This window comes from Fopius arisanus, unplaced genomic scaffold (genome assembly GCF_000806365.1).
Source record: "Fopius arisanus strain USDA-PBARC FA_bdor unplaced genomic scaffold, ASM80636v1 scaffold00079, whole genome shotgun sequence".
NCBI classification, from domain to species: Eukaryota; Metazoa; Arthropoda; class Insecta; order Hymenoptera; family Braconidae; genus Fopius; species Fopius arisanus.
Window position 1 is genome coordinate 355,208 of NW_011887818.1, and position 20,086 is coordinate 375,293.

Genomic DNA, 20,086 nt, shown 5'->3' on the forward strand with positions numbered 1-20,086 from the left:
GGGGTATTAGCTGGTACATGTAAAACTGAGCATCCATTTGTAAATGGAAAATACTGATACCATGTAGATTTCGCTGGAAGGAGAAGATATCTACTGATGAAGTATCTCAGCTCGTTGTAGACTGGACAGCACGCCATTTTTTACAAAATTTTCTCATGTAAAATTAAAATATCGGGGATTATTGCATTTTCCCTAGAGGGAGGAGCGAGTAAATGAATGTTGCAGGATAATAGTATTTCATATTATTTATAATAGCGGGCATTGAATCTGATCAGAATGTGAAGCCAAAGTAATTGTGGTTAAGGATGCGATACTCCGTTGTTAATCTGTAAGGATAATATTGAATACAACCTAGAAGGCTTGCTCGACAATTATATACAGGCAATTAACAATGCGTCTTCTTGGAAATAGTACGCACGATGAGCTATTAAAGCTGATGTTTCCAAGCGTGACCTGACGCAGCTCTCAATGCACCTGAATCACGTTTCCTTACAATCACGTAACCAAATATTCAGAGAATACGAATTCCAAACTTCATACTTCGATGAACATCTTACAATGATCTGCCATCGCGATAATGCTGTGAACGAAATACGGAATGAAACAAGGGTTGGAGCAGGGCTGATCATTACTATTGAACCGTTGGAAACAATTACGTTACAAGTCGAGAACCGTCTGTCATGTTGCAACCATCTCCTCACTATCTAGAAATAATGATTGATACAGAACTAAGTTTCGCATAGCCTACGGGATACCTCAGCACTAGAATATCTGCTGTGGTATTCACCTAATTCTCGATTATATCCATTGTTGCGCTGCAGAGCATACAAAACAGTAATGGTGATGCAATGGAAAGCGCTACAACGACTAAGATCTCTTGAGTTAAGTTTGTTATCTATCGTCTGCTGAACCAATTATAATTCCATGTTGCTGTTCAGTCTGCAATAAAGAATCTTGATGAATTCAATAGACGAATTCCAAAAAGTATTACTCAGGTCAAAGCATCTCGAGACGTTACCATACTTTTTAGTTTGTAATGACTAGATTCCTGGTGGCCTGTATTTTTACGATTCAATTCTCCCATCACGATTCCAATCCAATCCAATTACGATTCTATTTGAATGTTAATTTTACAATGAAGAATCGTCTTGATGGACTCAAAGAATGGATTTAAAAAAAATGAAAGGCTGCAGTTGTTTTAGATTATAACGACTTTTGAATCTCTTTCGATTTCTGAATTCTTTGCATTTCAAGGGCAATTTAAAAGATAATTTTGAGTAATGATGAGGATTACATAGTCACAGCAGTGGGCACGTTTGTTCTGGTTGGTGATTGGTCAAGTGTCGTTTGTTACGCGTCAATCGACCAATCACAAACCAAAACCACCGTGTGCAAGCTGTGAGCATGTGTTTATAATTGCTGCCCGATAGTTTCAAGCCTCTATTGAACATGAGTTTCAAAATCAATCAGCACTCACCTGAGTAGAAATTGGGAGCGATTCTACGAAATTGCACGTTGTGGTGAGCTTTACACTGCGAGGCCATAAGAGATTGTGATAGTGAGCTGGCTGACATACAGCAGAAGAAACATGCCTCGAGATTATTGCACATAGACAAAGCTCTTTAGGAAATATGAGTTCTGGAATGGAACTAATAATGTTAACGATCGGATAAACTACGAGATCAAAAACATGAATTACCAGACGAAAAATTAAAATTTCCATTTCAAACTTAAATAAAGTAAATTCAGTATCAAAATGATAAATTAGTGCGTAAGTGTATTTTTGTCGAGGGCAATTTTAGTCAATATCTCGGAATGGAAGGGGCATAGTGAATTTTTTGCATAGAATATTTCTTATCGAAAAAAATGAGAACTGCCAAGAAGGTATCCATGAAAATATAATTATCTTCATCTTCCTTCAATTTCTAAAAATCGTAGAAATTGTGAGTCGTTAGTTATTGCTTGTCGGTTCGAACTTATAAATCTCAAGTTTAAAATCGTAATTCATATTTTTAATCTCGTCACTTAGCCTGAAATCGTCATTTGTATTTTTGATCTCGTACAAGGAGAACAGAGTTCAATAAAAAATACCACAAAAAGAATGTAAAAATGAAATGGAGTTCAATAAAGAGTGTGACTTGGAACTTGGAAGAGAAATTTTACGGAACAGAAGGTGCAAACAACTCATCAGTCTTCTAAAAATTATTGAACGTCCATGAATTTTTATTTTTGAGGTATAATAAGTCGAGGTATGTGTGTGCGATTTTCCTTTCAATGATGAACTTGAGAAACTCCTGGACGTTTTAAATTTATTTACTTTCATCCGTGGTTTTATTGACAAACTTGATAGAATATATTGCAAAGATTTATTTGTAATGAGACAGACGGAAAATCGGAATACAAATGCAAAAATATAAATAAAATTTGAAAAATTACCGATAAAAGAAATCTGACGGATTCAGCCAAATACAAATGTCATCAGCAAGAAACGAAGCGGGAACTTAATACCCCCGTAATTTCACTATTGAGATAGAATAGCGACAACTATCTACAGTTCAGCAGAACATTATTTGATTCGATAACAATAGACGTATTCCGATGGAACTTATGCAAACGTATTCACAATTAAGATATACAAATAGATTCTTAATTTAATAAATTTAAATTCTTTTCTATTTTATTAAAAAATTATAATTTTCTATTTTCAGGCTTATCCCAAGAGAGACATCACGAATATCGTGGAATCATCTCATTACGTCAGGGTAGGCGGTTGGTGCAAGCCAGGAAGGACCAAGTGCAAGTTGTCCAGATGGGTTAAACCATACAGATGTCTGGGTAATGCTAATGAGCTTTATTAATGTACTTCACACACATGCGTTTTATGCACTGCTATCTCTCCGGTCCATACAATAAAAAATCGTACCTGCTAAAAGACAATTTAAACAGGAAACTCTCTTGCAATTACTTCTCCCACTCTATACTGCACAATAGTCCATTCCGTGGCTAATGCCATGAATTATGATAAGACAAATAGGAGTATATATTTATATTCGTTAAAAAATATTTCTTACCAAAAGTGAGAGTAGAGGGTATGAAGGTTGAGAACGGCTATTTTTTCGGATTTATCAATGAGCAGATTCATAGTTGTTCCAGTTTATTATGATGCATGTTATTCGGAGAACTAAACAACCAGAGGAGGGGCTGAATAGTATATTTCGGCACATCGTGATGAAAACTTTTTTTTAATTGTGAAACTAGCCTTTTTTATCCCCGTGTAGAAGCATGGAAAAAGAGAATCGGAAATTCAGTCAAATAAAAATATTGGTCTGGTAAATCAATTGAAAATGAATTTGAGGCCCGGTTGGAGTATCTGATTATCTCGTATAGACATTTTTTTTTCCTTGTTTTTTTTTTATCTATAACTTTGGTGCAGTCCTGCATGAAGCAGAGCTGTATCACAAATGCATGTAGGCTGAAAAAGAAAGTAACAAAAAAACAAAAATATAGAGCCATGTTTTTTTATTAAAATGGGAGGATAATTGTACAAAAGCACAAGTTGGAAATATCTGATATGATGGAGCAGGGAGGAGACGGGGAGCGACAAAAGAAATATCTTCCTATGCGGTTGATGGGGCATTATTTCACAAAGTCGTTCTCTGAAAAATTGTAAAATATCTTTAAAATTTTTTTAGTTACAATTTCCTTACGTGATCATTGACAGATGTTTCCGAATTAGATACAGAAAAATTGAGGTGTTTCAGATAAAAAAAAAACAAGAAAAAAAAAATTATCTATCCGAAATAATCAGATTATAGGGCCCCAACCGGGCCTTAAGTAAATTTATTTGGTATAAGTAAATGTATAGGAATAATTACATTGTAGTATGTGAATTTTTTACGCAGTTAATTGACAGAAGCAATGGTTTTCTTTGTTTTCATAAAAATTTGGATACCGTTGGGCTGAACGTGAAAATGTTGTCGTTGTCGATGATAGGGAGTTGTTGCTTGGACTTATTGTTACAGTTTCGGGTTTTCTGTGGTTTCCTGTGTCTATCGTAAAGACCGTATTTAATACCGTATTGCCTACAAGTACGGCCGATAGTAAAGGCTCCATCGGACTTTCTCACCGCAACTTGTCCCAAGTAATGCCTTACTGAAATATGACAATGGCTTAAATTCAGATCTCCTCCTATCTCATAAGGGTAGAACTCTCTCCGTCAATTATAACATTGCGGGGTAAATATTGGCATGAACCTACTCCAATTTTTATTTGAAATTGGTGCATGGTAGGAATAATAATATTATCTGAGACAATCCAGTATTAGAAATCGAAAATTCTGGTGGCTCATAAATTTTCCTTAGTTTGGTTATTTAATGTTGAAGCGAAATAGAAGTACAAACCAATATCACTAATGCTAGGTTGAAATTCATGTCCTGACATAATTCCATATTGCACGGTGATAAATAATTTCTTTTACCAAGTAAATGAACTTACTCCAGATCCGAATATTTCAACGTAAATTTTCCTATGCATTAACATGTGCCAAGCAAGTTCACTTAACAGAAGTGAATTAATTTACCGGGAGAATTTCGTTTTTTCAGTGTATGCCTGAGAGGCGCACATTTTAGTTCTAGGGAGCGCGATATTGCCTAAAAAATCAGAGTGACCGATTTTTATCAAATGACAACTCAAAAAAATAAGCACTCATAAGATGCTTACATCAGTAATTTACTTTGATTTATTTTTATTTTATTTAGATAATACGTGATGTACAAGAAATTTCACATAAAATTTTCGCCACCTCTCAAGTCTGAAGCCCTAAAACTTGATTAACACGAAAATGCGTCATGGCACCTATTATTGATCTCTCTATTCTGTGCACACGATTACATCAAATTGCATTGATCATACTCATCCATTTCACAGAGGGCCCCTTCCAAAGTGATGCACTCCTGGTACCAGAGGGCTGTCTCTTTGACCATTTACATAACCACACGAAATGTTGGGAATCTCATAGGTAAGTCGTGTGAATTAAGTAAAGAACGACAATTTAAGCAATTACCTTATTTTTAATATCCGCGTGCCAATTTATTAAAAATCATCGGCTGTAAGAGCATTCGGAACTCTCTGTCTCCGCGTAACAGAAGTCATCTATGTCAGCTATATACCGAATATATATGTGTAATATCTGTGTTCACTTATGTACCGTTTTCCGTGCGGGTTATAGTATGATTTGTCAATCCTCTTCATCGTGGAATAGTATTCACTGACGAGTTAATGGCGGCCAATTAAGAATTCATGAGAATTTTTCGAATTTAAGCTTGAAAGCGTTTCATCCTATTGATCCCATCAGTACCTGCGTTATAACATTTTCTCCTATATAAGGATTTTCATACGGTACACTATTCACGTTTCTTCTATTTATGTTTTATAAATCGATGTTTTTTATTTGATTTTTGTGTCAAACTGGCGATGGAATTGAAGCAAAAATGGAAAAAATGGGGGAGATGCAGGATAAGATGGAATGCGGGTAAAATAGAGTGAATAAAGAGGTTCAATGCGAGACGAGAGGGAAAAATTGATAGTAAGAAGCCATTATTCAACATTTCGGTTTTTCCAGAATTTAATTACACTTAGCTAACTTATAAAAAAATATTAAATTTCCATATGAGGAATTTCATAATCAGAAGCAGAGAATGAGCGATTGAAATTAGACGGCATATTGTTAGAGAATGTTGAAAAATAAAAAATGTAAGAAAACAGTAGTATAATTAAAAGAAAAAATCCCATTCGGAAAAACGCTTTGCCGCAAGTATCCCATTTTACCGCCGTGTTCCGGTTTCCCCGGCTCTCCCCTGACGATTTTGTGCTTATTAATTATTTAATGGTTCACCAAGTTGCAAGGTGGTGCAACAATTTTCTACATTTAATATTTTCCTGCGTTTTTCCCAAACTTAAAAAAAAATCACAAAACTGTAGAAAAGAAAAACGCATGAAAATGTTTGCACCTTGGCTAAACTTCGTGAACCATTAAAAAAATGATAAAACGCCAAAAGGGTATATTTTTTAAGATCAGTGGCATCAACAATTTGCGAGAAAAAGGAAAAAAAAAGATCAATTTTGACGGAAAAGGTGGAGAATATGGTTAATATTTGAAGTAAGTTTCATTACCCATAATCAAATAAATTGGGAACTTAATAGATGAAAAAATAAAATAAGAAAGCTGACTTACAAAATTCACTGAAAAATTCGAAATATATAGCTATGGTAATTATCTCCAAGTTTCTGAACCACTATTCATTAACTCATTATTAGACGTCATATTTCAATGGTTAACAATTTCCTTCGCATGTTTTAAGGTGGAATTCAACTGCGGCTGATACCTGTCGTGAGCGGAACATGAACCTCCGAAGTTTTGCGATGCTTCTTCCCTGTGGAATATCTCTATTCTCCGGGGTGGAGTTCGTGTGTTGCCCGAAGCATCTCAAAGGTATGTAACGTACGTAGTCGTTATGTGAAATATCTACAGACAAGCTTATGGACCAAGTCAAAATGAACAGCAACGCAAGAAACCGTTGTGAGGACTAAACAATTATTTAAACATTGTTTATTGTACTGCGTGCGAAAAGTCGCGACTAACTCACTGTAGGCGTTCATTATTGGCAACGTCGTTCAATAAAATATCGTAACTCCCAAGTTATTAAATCTCGTTTTAAACGAATATCGTTACAGACCTCGTCTGCTGCTTAGTCAGTAAACCTCACGTTCGTTAAAATTGACATCCCCTAACCAGTACGTTAATATACTGTATTCAAAATCCTCAAACGGCACGAATGTCCGCGGTTTATATTCATTCCTGTCAAGCCGACAATTCAAATATCGTTAATCATTATTTTTAGCTGACCGTTAGTGTACATGGAAATAATATATACTTGAATCAAGTACAACTTCATACTTGATTTCATTATTAATTAGTAATTGAAGTCTGTTGTGAGAGGAGAAAAGTTGGTACTCATGTAAAACAAAGGAAAAATATTTGTAATATATAAATCAATTGAGAATTATTATTAATATTAAAAGTTTAAAAAACACGCAAAAAATGTTCGCGCCACCTTGACACTTCGTAAGTCATGAAATAATGACAAAACGCAAAAACTTTATATTTTTTACTATCAATTCCATTGATAATTTGCCAAAAATTAAAAAAACATGAATTTTGACTATAGATGAACGTAGGATACCTTTAAATACTACAAAAACGGTTGCTGTTAATATTTTTAGCTTAATATTTTAAACTATTTGGACAATGTAAAAATCTGTATAAATTTTGACTATGAAACCCATCGAGAACCTAAACCTTCATTACGAAAATCGTGACGAGGGTTTTATGCATCTAACCACCGCAATGAAAGGCTTCACACCCCATAACACCACCGACCTAAATCTGAAATGTTTTTTTTTATACATGTGGATCGATTTGATGGCTCCCTATATTTCAGGTAGTACCTACGGTATTACTTGTTATAAGCTTCATATGAAATGACCAAGGGGTATTTCAGCGGTGGGAATTATTAATCTTCCATCGTTTATCGCCCGACAAATAATATTACCGCTCTCCGATATATCAGTCTGTGAACTTTTTTCTCCGTCAGATGATCCTCCGCGTGTAATACTCGGAGCACAGATAATTCAGACCATTATTAGCAGTAATACATTTGTAATTATTTCAGTCCCCTTCGCACCCCATCGTCTTCTTCCATTTGTGCAATCGAAGATTTTATATAGTTACAATCGTCAAGACTATGTCTATTGGTAGCTGTAGAGATATTTTCTATTCAGTGAACAGTGCGATGGATATCTAGGTTAATTCGGAGTAGTGAATAGCCGATTCTAGTAAAATGCATTTCTAGCTTAGGATCAAAGGTTTATTTCATTTAAGAAATTCACGTTTTTGTATTGGCGGATTGACAAGAAAAATATAACGTTTTTGTGTTTTGTCATTCGATGGCTCACGAAATTTCGCAGTAGTACGATTATTTTGATACGTTCGACAGTTTTGTGAATATTTTTTCACGTTAATACCACAGTACGTTTGTCAAAAAATTTTTTTTAAATGTGAGTTTTGGCGGGAAGGGTGTAGAACAATAAGATGACCCTCAAAATGTCACTAGAAGTTCCCTTTCTTCGCAAAGTACACAAACGGACGAGAAATCTCTGACAAATTAGGGTACTTTCTCAACTCCTCTCATACGATGTATTTTATTGAAGTACTCTTTTGTCACTTCAAACTTTATTTGCATATACATACACATTAAACAATAAAATATCTACCTCTTGAAGTCTCGAAAATAAACAGATGTGGTGTATAATCAATGCCTTAAAGTATCGGATCAGAAGTCAACGAGCTCAGTATAGTTGAGCAATCAATTAACGACAATGTAATCACCAGAGTAGCTTTCCAACCGTAGTTAGAGAACATTACCATATAGAGTAGCTAATCAGCAGTGATTAGAAATTGTTTCTTAATCAATGCTAAATAGAATATGTTCAAGATATAGTATTAGGATATAGAGCATCTCCTTTATTAATTATTTCAATTGCATGAACTTCAGTGAAATAAGATTCAGAATATTATAAGTAAAATGATTTGTCAGTTTTTTCAAAAATGACTGGAGACATTCAACCGCGGATTAACGGCTCGCACATTTATGCTAATCGAATTCTGATCTAACTAATTGAGTAAAATAAAAGAAGAAAGCAGCATTAAATTAAACACGTAATGGTTGGATCACACTGATAGATGGAATTTCGTAAATTTCATCAGACAAGCTCTTCAAAAAATATGTCGTTACCTTTGTGGAATTGAGAGATATTTTTCGAAAACTTACAACAATTCGCCAAATCCTATATAAAACGTGATGAGTTCATGGCAATTTTGCGAGACAACAATTTTTAACAATTTTCGGATGAAGCAAACCAAGATATCTTATTGGCATTTGGTGATTTCATATCCGGCCGTGTTCCGTGCAAATACACGACAGATGTCCGGCCAACCTCTGGGTTCTTTGGTCAATGAAACTTTCTACAAGATACAGCAAACCATCTGGTTCAGATTACCCAATTTTTTCAATAAATATTTATTGTTGTTCATATTGAGAATAATCCTGCATTCTTCTCCTACCTTCTTTGCCGTTGTAAAAATATTAAACTATGTATCCACTTAGTTTATTAATGTAAGCCCATGGAAATTGCTTTTGTCACAACACATTTTAGATAAGTAATTGGCTTCCAAATGAAAATTAAGGAAGAATTGCTATTCCAAATTGAATTCAATTACTCGATTGAAACAGTTGAAATATTTCTGATGGTAACAATATCGGAAAAAAAGTGAAATTTCAGGTGAAAGTGTTGAGTACTATTTATTTTCAATTCATGACAAGTTGTTCAACGCCCCAATGAATGCAAAATTGCTTTGCGGGATGGAATTCTGTATGTTGTACTCTGGCAATTTGAATTTTCATATTGATATATCTCTGCAGAATGATGAAACTGTTGAAAATTCCGGTAATGATTTCTCTGTGCTTGTGTTGTGCGGTGAACGAGTGAAATTTGGTGAGGGTTTTTAATTGGAATTGATTTCAAACACACATAATTAGAAATTCTCATTTAACTTTATGACTGAACTTTCAATAAATTTCTAACAGTGTAGCAGGCTTGTTTTGGATTTTATGCAGTAACGATCAATGAAGTAAAGTCGATAACGCGAACAATTGACGCATTTCAAAGGAAGTTGTCGATATCTCAGTGAGACTTTGATATGATGTACTATTGTTTAAAAGTCAAAATTAATTTTTGTAAAAAGTGGACATCCGGTTACCGGACGATGCAGTGGAGTTTTTCAGAAACCAAGGCATATAGATAGTATAATATTTAGCTACATACTATATTTTAGCATTGTTTAGTCTGTCACAATAAAGGCGAGGGAAAGGGAGGAAATAGGTAGGTGTGAAATGTGAGGGTGCCGTAAATGAGTAGGATTGAACCTTCTATGACAGAGTGAGTGGACGTGGTATGCGCGTCGAGCAAGCAATCAATAATGTGCCCGGTTGTACGTCGAGTACGTCGAGTACGTCGACGTCTGCGCAACCAAACTACACTCTCTATCAGATCACCCTTGTCCCCATCCTTTTTTCATCTAAATTACGCTGTATATTTATTTTTATTTTTTCACTCGCCCCAATTTTACTAAATCCCACTAACTGATAAATATCAAATCTCTTGTTGTAAATTGAAATTTTTGGGGCTGTATCTTTGATTAAAAAAATTAAAAAGCCAATCTTTCATGAATCTAAGCTACAATGTTCTTATTCCCTTGTAGGGAACGAACACCTGAAACAAGGTTCAATATTGTCGAAAGCATAAAAATGTATGATCAAATAAATGCAATAAGTGCGATAAGAAGTTCTCTTCTTATTCTTCTTCTGAATTTCTATTCAACGAAATAATAACTGCTAATATGAAAGAGGACATTTGTGCAGACCAAATGATTTTGTTAAGCCAAAGTCTTTTCGGATTGCTTGGCCGTTGATATTAATCCTGACTAATTGAATTCGTAATATTGAAAAAAACATGAGATTATTTGAATGGCTCTAATAAAAGTATAGCAAATAACAGTCTCGCCAAAATGATTATTTATAAAAAAGATTTCACGTAATAATATATATTTCTCTGGCTCAATTCATCATCTCCCGAACATTTCATGTTATCCAGAAAATCCGAAGCCGAAGAAACCGATTGACTTACCAGTTCCGAAGGATGTCGATGATGACTTAGATGAAAATGATGATGATTTGGATGATGATGATGACTCGGATGCAGACAGCGATAATGACAGCGACGCAGATAATGACAATGACAACTCAGATGGTGATCTTGAGGATGTTTTGAGTGATCAAGCCTATGAGGACGAGCGAGACGACGCTTATCTTGATGATTATGATACGACAACTGTTGGGTTTGTTTCTGTTTTTTCACTGAATAGCTTTATTTTATACACGAATACAAAACTTTAATAAGAATTACAAAAAAAGTGCGCAAGGGAAGTGAAGTTCAATAAAAAATGGCTGTTGAAATAGAAGTTAGCACATCTATTCCGTAAAAATAACCCCCCAGACTGATGAATCACCACTGGGTAGGCCAGTTATTTGGTCATTGTCCCTCAACGATTGTCAAATTTTAGGCGACAGGACGTGCACACAACACACACGGAAAAAAATTAATACTTGAATCAAGTGTCTTTTATACTTAATTTCAGTATATGCGTTATGCTTGAAATTAGTATATTATATACTTGATCCTAGTATATCCCTAGTTATTATTAGAATCGTCGGACAATCCATTTTTTTATCGATTTTCATCGAAAGTGAATTTACTATGATCAACTATAAAATATATTTCATCCAAGTATATTTTTGCTTTTATTTTTTTTTTCCGTGCACCAGTTTCATAAAAATTGCTGAACGTTCATGATTTGCTATTTTTAAGGCATGCTTAATGGAGAATTTTCTGTAAGATTTTATTCTGTTCGGGCAAAATTACCTGACAATTTCGTACTTTTTCCCTAAAAAATGCGAGAAAACGATTGCTTGTTTTGGTTGACGTGAAATCTTGCGAAATTTTAACTGAATATTTGACTTCGTGTATTTTTTTATGTTTTCCCATGATAATTGGTGACTAATTATTTTCTCCTTTAGTAGTACTAAGCCAACAACAATGGCTCCAACCACGGAAAAAAGTAAACAAGAAGTTACAGCGATGCCAGTACCAGTCAGCTCGAGTACACAGCAACCAGCCCAACCACAGGGGACACCGGATCCGTATCTAACACACTTCGATCCACGATCTGAGCACCAAAGCTATAAACAAGCTCAAATGAGACTTGAAGAAGTACACAAAGAAAAAGTCACCAAGGTAATTCATTCAATCAGTATTACTATTGACACCAAATAGCACCATTTTTTTTTCAATCTGCTAGATCTAGTTGCAAAAGATAACAATTGCCTTGAGCAAAATAAATAATAATCAGATAAATGTTTAAAAAAAAACTATACCTCAGAAATGCCTAATGCATACCTAAAGGTGGTAAGTGGTGCCCAGTGAGTTGTAATCATTGGAAACTTCGTGACGAAGTATTGGTCGGAAATTAAATAGACTACCAGTAGCTCAATTGGATAAAGCATCAGGAAATCTGAAGATTGGAAGTTCAAATTCTGCCGGGGCATCTTCGATTTTCCTCTTAATTTACTTCTACTAAAAATGATTTGAGGTCTTCCTTAAAAATTTCCAAAGATTGTGCTACTATTTATTCAATTGGAAGAACTAGTATTTAGAAGTAGATTTTGAATGTCGTACTCCTCTACTGAAGTCATTTTTTGAAATTCCCCATCAGGATTCAATCATTACAATTCTGCACGGAGAAGAATACTCGATAGAAATTACGTATCTTTCCCATAATTCTGGAGCGAAATGTGATTGAAAAGAATTTTATGGGGCCGTTACGCAATTTTTTCAGAGAGATTCATAATTTTCATTTGAATTGACTATGAAAAATTATAATTCTCCCACTCCAGTTTCCTGAACAGCTTCTATAATCGATGAGTGAATGGCGAGTTGCATCATTTTTATTGAATATTTTTCTCCATGTATTGCTGGAGAAAATAATTAGATTGATTACCACCTTAAATGTATACATTTTCCCCAATTATTAAATTCAAGAAATTAATAGAAATTCTTTTGAATAAAATATGTAGTTTAGGAAAACTGAATAATCGTTGGAGGAATCTATCCAATGCTTATTACAACAGTTGCCATAATGCCAATCTAATGAGGTTCATCTGAAATTGATTAAATTAAAAAAATCGGATTTTTCAAGTATAAATAATGCCCTCAAACAAATAAGTATTCGTTAAAAATAATTGTTTCTCTGTATGCAGCATGCAAACATTTCTCTTGAACTCCACATGAAGGAAAAAACTAATTCCGCCAAAAATTTCGTGATTTTTTAAAATTTCTCATGCGCTTCCATTCTCGATTTTTTTTCCACATTTACATCAGACCCTACATCTTTAATTTATTCTACCCTTCCATGTGATGCTGGCGCGTGGTATTGACTGCTAATACTCCACGATTCAAATAAGGAGATATATGCCTACTGTCGGTTTCCGATGAGCTCCTAGTTTGATTCAGCATACGCATCTTCTCTCTTCTCCCATTCCCAAGAAATACTGACTCTTATCAACTCCTCCCGTTGGTGCCAATAACTTTTCGTTCTCTCTCCACGACATTTTCTAAGCCTCTTTCCCTTTTATTTTACCTTCACTCCCACGTTTCTTCTCGAATGATACCCAGCTTCACAAACATGTAGGATCATTACTCAGGAGACAGTTTTCCATTACCTCTAAATCTCGTGCATTTCTCCTGGTCTTAATATATTCAAATTCTTCACTCTCAAATTTTCTTCAGACACCAGCGATGTCCATCATCACTACACCTACTCAACTCATCAACAAAAATTATCACTGTAAACTTATTTGCATTCATCTTCTTACCTTTTTTCAAATAACATTCGCGTACGTTCTCATTAGCTCCATCCATGCCTTAATTCCTACTACAATGACTTTATGTTCTGTGTATGTAAATTAGAATATTTTCAATGCTCTCGCACATTTATGCCTTGAGGTATGACTCCTAATCTATCTATGGATGAGAGGTATACCGTAGCTAGTACATGTGCATGTCCAGCTCTCTGAAAAGTGTTTGATAATCTCGGTGCAGAGCTCGGCAAGTAAATTGCTTGAGGCAATTTACTTGATTTCTCACTTGGATAGTAAATGACTCGGGAGTTACGACGCTCTTCTTCTTATAAATGGACTCCCACAAAATTCAGATTTCTTCTTGCATGTCGGGGACCAACACCATGAAATTTTTCACCTTAAAAAAAAAAATCTTGATTAATTTACTTTCCGAATCAGAAACTCAATAAATAGCCCCAAGTAATTTATGCTAGCTTTTTTAATTAGAAAATAAGTTATTCAAAATGTTTACGATATTTTCGATGGCTAAACGTACGAATAGCGTCTTCTTTCGACAAATAGAAACAAAATTTTAAATTTGCAAAAAGCACAGCTTTACTACTCTGTCAGTACATCATACGGTAATATCCAGTACAAAAACAAAATCATTTTGATTGATGAAACAAAAAAACAATGAGTGAAGACGAATAATATTCATATGATTATTATGAACAATGATAATCTCGACGAGTGAAAAATGGGGGATTTCCCAGAATAAAGTTTATGATGGATTCGAACCTTTGACAAATGGCTTGAATATATCGAATTTAACAAGATTGAACGATGGGTTGCAATCAGAAAAAATTCACCAGATCAATTCAGCCAATGCTATCAAGCCTGACTGGTGTCTCAAATCCCATTCGTTGACTTTTTGCTTTAATACTGCTATTAAATTTTTCTCCTAGGGATGTTTGAAATTCGAATTAACTGTAAAATAAGGCAGCTCTAACAAAACTCGGTGATTCATATACAAGTATATATTCCCATTTTTTCCATCTGCTTCTCATAATATCTCTGCTGACAGTTGTTATTCTTTTTATTTATTCAAACAACTCTCTATTCTTTTTAATTTAATTCTTCATCAATCTATCTTCCTTGTAACGTTATTATCATTTTTCTTCTCTCTCCTACCACGAGCCGAGTCGTGAACTATGCTTTCCCATTTTCCAAACTAATCTCCTCATTTATGTTCACCATTATCATAGTACACCCTTTCCCATTCTATTTCTCTATTCCAATCGTGTAATCCTCTATGCTTTCTCGCGGGCGTGTATGTTCTAGTCTAGCTTTTGTCTTCGGTTCATGGAGAGAAATATTCAACAAAATTTACATAACTTTTCCCAAATCCGAAGCGAAATAATGTTACAGAAAATTTTACAGAACTCTTACTTTATTTTTTCCTATGTATAATAACCGTTTTTGGTATAGCTTTATAGCGTCTATAAAAAATTATGATATAATCAATATAATTTTCCGAGTTGATTTCATGCTCATCTAATGGCTCCATCTTCAGTTGCCCTCCTTCTTTGACCATTTAACTCGATTTTTTCTCTCTCCTTTTTGATGGCTCATCAAAGACAGAAAAATCGTCTCATCAATCTCTCTTACCCCAATCTGTACTTTCCCTGTACGTCGTCCAGTGTGTTGTCATATCCTCCCCTTTTCCATCTCGTCAGCCGTTTTATGGGCAACACCAGTGATAAATAGTCACAATTCTCACTGGGTCTTCCCCATGACATACTCTTCCGCCGTCTTCAATAGTGATAAACTATCTTCCCATCATACGTGGGCTCCACCTACTCATTCGTTTCGCGCTCTTTACTGGTCACTGACAGCCCCTTGATCACTATTCGCCCACTCTTCTTCCCTTTTTTATCTCTCAATTTCATGAAATCCCTCCAATCGTAACGTTTTTCTTCAGCTGTACCAGTTCACCTAATTTTTTCATTTTTCTGATTAGAATCTTGTTGCTTGTCTAATAACATCACTTCTCTGATCTAAACCATCTGATCAAAACCATGCCATGCATCGAAATCTCCTCTCTGATGAGTACTCCACACTGTTGGAATTACACGTGAAATTCTTAACAATTACAAATTCAAAGGAAATTTTTGTGAAATTGTTCATTGACGAATTAGTTCATTTTTGGAATGTTTTAATAATTCTCAAATTTCAGATCCATATAGCACTGAAGAACTATAAAAATGTTTAAAATTCAAATAATAATTTCCCTACATTTCCAATCTATTAAAAATTCAATTGTCGTCAATGTTCAATTTTTATGATGAGCATGAAAATTCAAAATGTAATTCAAGAATCCATTATTATTGAACATGAAAAACCTAATAAATGAAGAATTTAATAAGCATGTTTAACTGAAATTCAAATTCAAATCTCACTTTGTGACGGAAATTTCAAGAAATTTCTAACAATGTATATCAGTTTGCAAATCTCTGTTATTGTGTAATTTTACTATCCATTTCCCCCATGCTAATGAGCTCTGAATAATGGATATGAGAGTAAACTGAATGAATATAATGAATGAAAGTTTTCTAACCCGGGCTCAAAGTCAGGAACTCTCGATTATGCATGTCAGGGTCTCATCCGACCTCTGTTGTGGAGTGTTTTCCTCTTTAAAAAATCCACTTTAAAAAAATATAATGCAACGTTTTTTCTCGGCACTCTTTCCCATTATAGACTTACCAATATTAACATGAGACATCAACGCAAAAGCATTTTCAGTTGATTTCCATCTACTTTGCCCCACTCGAAAATTTTTCAAAAGATCCAAAGAAGGTGGTCTTTCGTACATTCCGATTTCTTTCAAGTTTTGATTTTTAGGATTTCTTTCAAGTTTTGATTTTTAGGATTTTTTAAGGGAATCGTACTTAAATTCAATTGATGATTTTTCAAATTTCAAACGCAAAGTCAAATAAGAAAAAAATATTTTAGCTCTTTTTAAATTGTTTTACGAGGAAAACAAATCACTACGGGAATAAACTAAAAATGCTTTTCCGGGGATGTTCCATTTTGGCCAAATCTCCACTTGCATCAATGCAGGATTCAATCCTTTGAAATACAATGAAACATAAAAACAATATCCAAAATCGTGTAAGATACCCTGAATAAGAATCAATAATTTATGATGGTATCATAAATGGATGGTATCATTAGCTTAACTTGATGACCTAATCTTTCAAAATGGTCTTTTATTATGAATATTTGGGTGACATTAAGGATTGCCAGATAGCGATTTTTAGGAGAAATTCTTTTTGATTTTCTAAAAATAGCATAGATTACAGCAAGTGTAAATTATTCGTGTCCTCAATCTCACTTAATATTGATTGATTGTGACTGTATCTATAATGAAAAAAAAAACAAATAAAGAAAAAACGAGCATCTGGCAACTCTGGTGATATTTTACCTCGAGGATGTTGTCTCGATCTTGAAATAGACTCGATGAGACTGACATTATTACCATTATCGAAGTCTGTGTGCTCTAACGTTTTCAGGTGATGAAGGACTGGAGTGATCTTGAAGAGAGATACCAAGACATAAGAGCAAGAGATCCCGTCGCTGCAGATGCTTTCAAGCGATGGATGACAGCACGATTCCAGGAGACAGTGGCAGCACTTGAAGCCAGTGGCGCAGCTGAGAAACATCAACTCAGTGCAATGCATCAGCAGAGAGTTCAAGTAAGTGTTCTTCCTTCAACCAATATCCAAAATAGACTATCACTTTCAATTTAACCTTGCCATCGTTATTCCACCGTTTTTATAGGAAGCCGTTAAGCAAAGGAATGAAGAGGCAATGTCTTGCTATACAGCTGCATTGAATGAAACTCCACCAAATGTAAATATTTGGCAGTATAATGAAATACACAAACGCTAATTGTTTTGATAAGAAAAACTGTATGTCTAATGACTTTACCCTAGATGCATCGAATTCAGAAATGCCTGCAGAAACTTTTGCGCGCTCTTCACAAAGACAGACATCATACCATCGCTCATTATAAACACTTGCTGGACAGCAGTCTTGAGCAGGCTCAGCGTGAAAAGCCAGCCACCCTAGAACATCTTGCAGAAATTGATAGAATTACAAATCAGAGTCTACTCATGCTAGAACGGTACTGAATTTATCCCCTTCATGGCTCATACCTATAATATCCATCCGTAGGGAAATCATTTTTTTGCATTTTCTTTTCTTTATTTTATCATTTTATTTCATTTCTCATACATAGGTATCCGGAATTGAGTGCAAAAATCGGCCGGCTGATGGATGATTATGTACTGGCCCTCAGGAGCAAGGACGAGACACCAGGACTCTTACTTGCGATGACCCGTGAAGCTGAAGCTGCCATTCTGGATAAATATCAAGCAGATGTGGCCAGTAAACAGCAAGGTAGCTTTTTTACAAATGGATATCAAGTAGAAATAGAACTTTTCCTCCTCTTTTCACCAGGAAAAGAAATTTCAACGGGTATGGTATGGTACTATGCTCAGGATGTCTAACAAAGTTGATATTCCCGCCCAAAATCAAATATCTTGGAGTAGTAATAGAATCATATCTAGATTCGAATTCTGTCAAGATACCAATGGAACGAATATTCAAAAAGAACCAATAGCATTATTTAGTCGATTAACATTTTTATGAAGATCAAGAGAACAGCTTCATATCTCAGTTGAAAAGGAATCCATGGTGTTTGAAGTACCTGTCATTTATTATGAAAATCGTCAAGTTAAGATAAAAAATATAGGAGGGACAAGGTGTTTTGCTGCCAGGGCATCATGTTGAGGACAATCACGCGATCCCTTATGGTTACTTCCTAGGAAGTATCTTATGAAAAAGCTATCTTATTTTTTTTTTTTGGATAACAGAATCCATTTACAGAGTCTTTTTTGTGCTCTCTCCTTCACAATTTTCAGCATTTACAATCCTCCCTACTTTCCCATTAGATGAGCTCAGTGTATGGTATGTTGCTTTCATTTCGGTTGGATTTCTTATGATCAATCTTCTCGCCCCCTATGAAAGAGTATGACCTTTACTGCACTGTACTTGGCACGCTATCTTCACAATGCATTTATCCCTACCTACGGTACTATATTTCATATCTAGGATTCAGATGATTTCCGAATTATTGATGGTGTTCTCATCATGAGAACTCATAATTACATAACATGGTTGTGTCTCATCATGGATATTCTCATGTATAATATCGCTCCTGGATCACATTACGTCATCTTCAGATTCCCTGAAAATTTCCTTCATATATATTCATCAGTTCCAATTTTAGATAAGCTCATGTTTTGAAAAGTAGATCCTTCTGTGAAACAGGTAGGTAGATAGTTCTTCCAATGATTGATCGTCCGGAATTGGAACCGTAACTGTAACTATAACCATACCTATAACAAATATGGATATAATAATTTGTTTGTTAATTGACATTTGAAACATCAGTGTCTGATTGTAGTCCAGAGATAATTCGGGATCCTCTGTTTTTAAACTAGCAATCTGCTGTCTCTGGCCTTCACTATCAAATAACAGACTTATTGACAGAATTAAAATTCGAGTTGAATCCCGAAGTAATTTTCTTCTAGGACATATATTAATTGGAATTATGAACTGTCAGGTTTTCACTCAGCAAAATGCGTTTATTCGTTATTTAATTTAACGAAAAATAAAATTTTCTTCTTTTCATTTCAGAAAAAGAGCACCAAAAACAATTGGAACGTGAACGTAAGGAGCAGAGAAAAGCTGAAAGAGGTGAATTGCGTACGGAACAGGAGGAACACGAGGAGACTAATCCAGTAGTTGAGAAAAAAGATGTATCTCTTGAACCACAACAAGCTCCTGCCGCTGCAGTAATACATACTGAAGCTATCGTGAGGGCTGCTCACAGTATGATTCATGATGTCTCACATTCAGAGCCGGTAATGGTTTTTACGTAGCATATTAATTGTCAAAAAATTAAGTAGTAGCACTTCCTATGTTACAATCAACCCGTAGTAGACGTTACCATTGTTTAGCATATATTAATTAATAGCTCATGGAAAGAGGTAGGGGTTAATATTCGTGGCGTAATTCTCAATGGGATGAAAACAAAAAAATCTAGATATAAACTATAATTTTAATAAGTTCGTAAATTCGAGCCCCTAACAAAGAGGTTCGAATTTGTAAATTACAAGATTAAATAGGTGAGCTACACTATTGGAAAAGTACACTTGAAATTTCAAGTAAAAAATCATGAAATTTTGAACAACAACAGGGTAACATGACATTTGTGTAGAATTTTTCATTGACAAATCAGTTCATTTTTGGAATATTCCGAAATTGTAAAAATTCAAGAAACTTGAAGTAGTAATTTCGCGGAATTTCCAATCTATGGGAAAGAATGATAAGAAAGAAAAGAATCCATTGAAAACCCTTGAGAACCTACGATATTGCTATAAGATTCT

The 20,086-nt window shown here is 34.7% G+C and overlaps 1 protein-coding gene across 2 annotated transcripts in view; it reads left to right on the forward strand.

The window, feature by feature from the left end:
* Appl (amyloid-beta-like protein) overlaps window positions 1-20,086 on the forward strand; it is a 38,354-nt gene that overhangs the window by 12,378 nt on the left and 5,890 nt on the right. Inside the window, exons 4-13 of one of the 2 annotated variants that reach the window (XM_011310901.1) lie at window positions 2,709-2,835; window positions 4,927-5,017; window positions 6,360-6,490; window positions 10,771-11,014; window positions 11,754-11,970; window positions 17,153-17,326; window positions 17,412-17,483; window positions 17,567-17,757; window positions 17,872-18,032; window positions 19,335-19,561. In XM_011310901.1, the coding sequence (XP_011309203.1) occupies window positions 2,709-2,835; window positions 4,927-5,017; window positions 6,360-6,490; window positions 10,771-11,014; window positions 11,754-11,970; window positions 17,153-17,326; window positions 17,412-17,483; window positions 17,567-17,757; window positions 17,872-18,032; window positions 19,335-19,561 (1,635 nt within the window). Of the gene's footprint in view, window positions 1-2,708; window positions 2,836-4,926; window positions 5,018-6,359; window positions 6,491-10,770; window positions 11,015-11,753; window positions 11,971-17,143; window positions 17,327-17,411; window positions 17,484-17,566; window positions 17,758-17,871; window positions 18,033-19,334; window positions 19,562-20,086 lie in introns of both variants that reach the window. The other variant, XM_011310900.1, reaches the window with a different exon arrangement.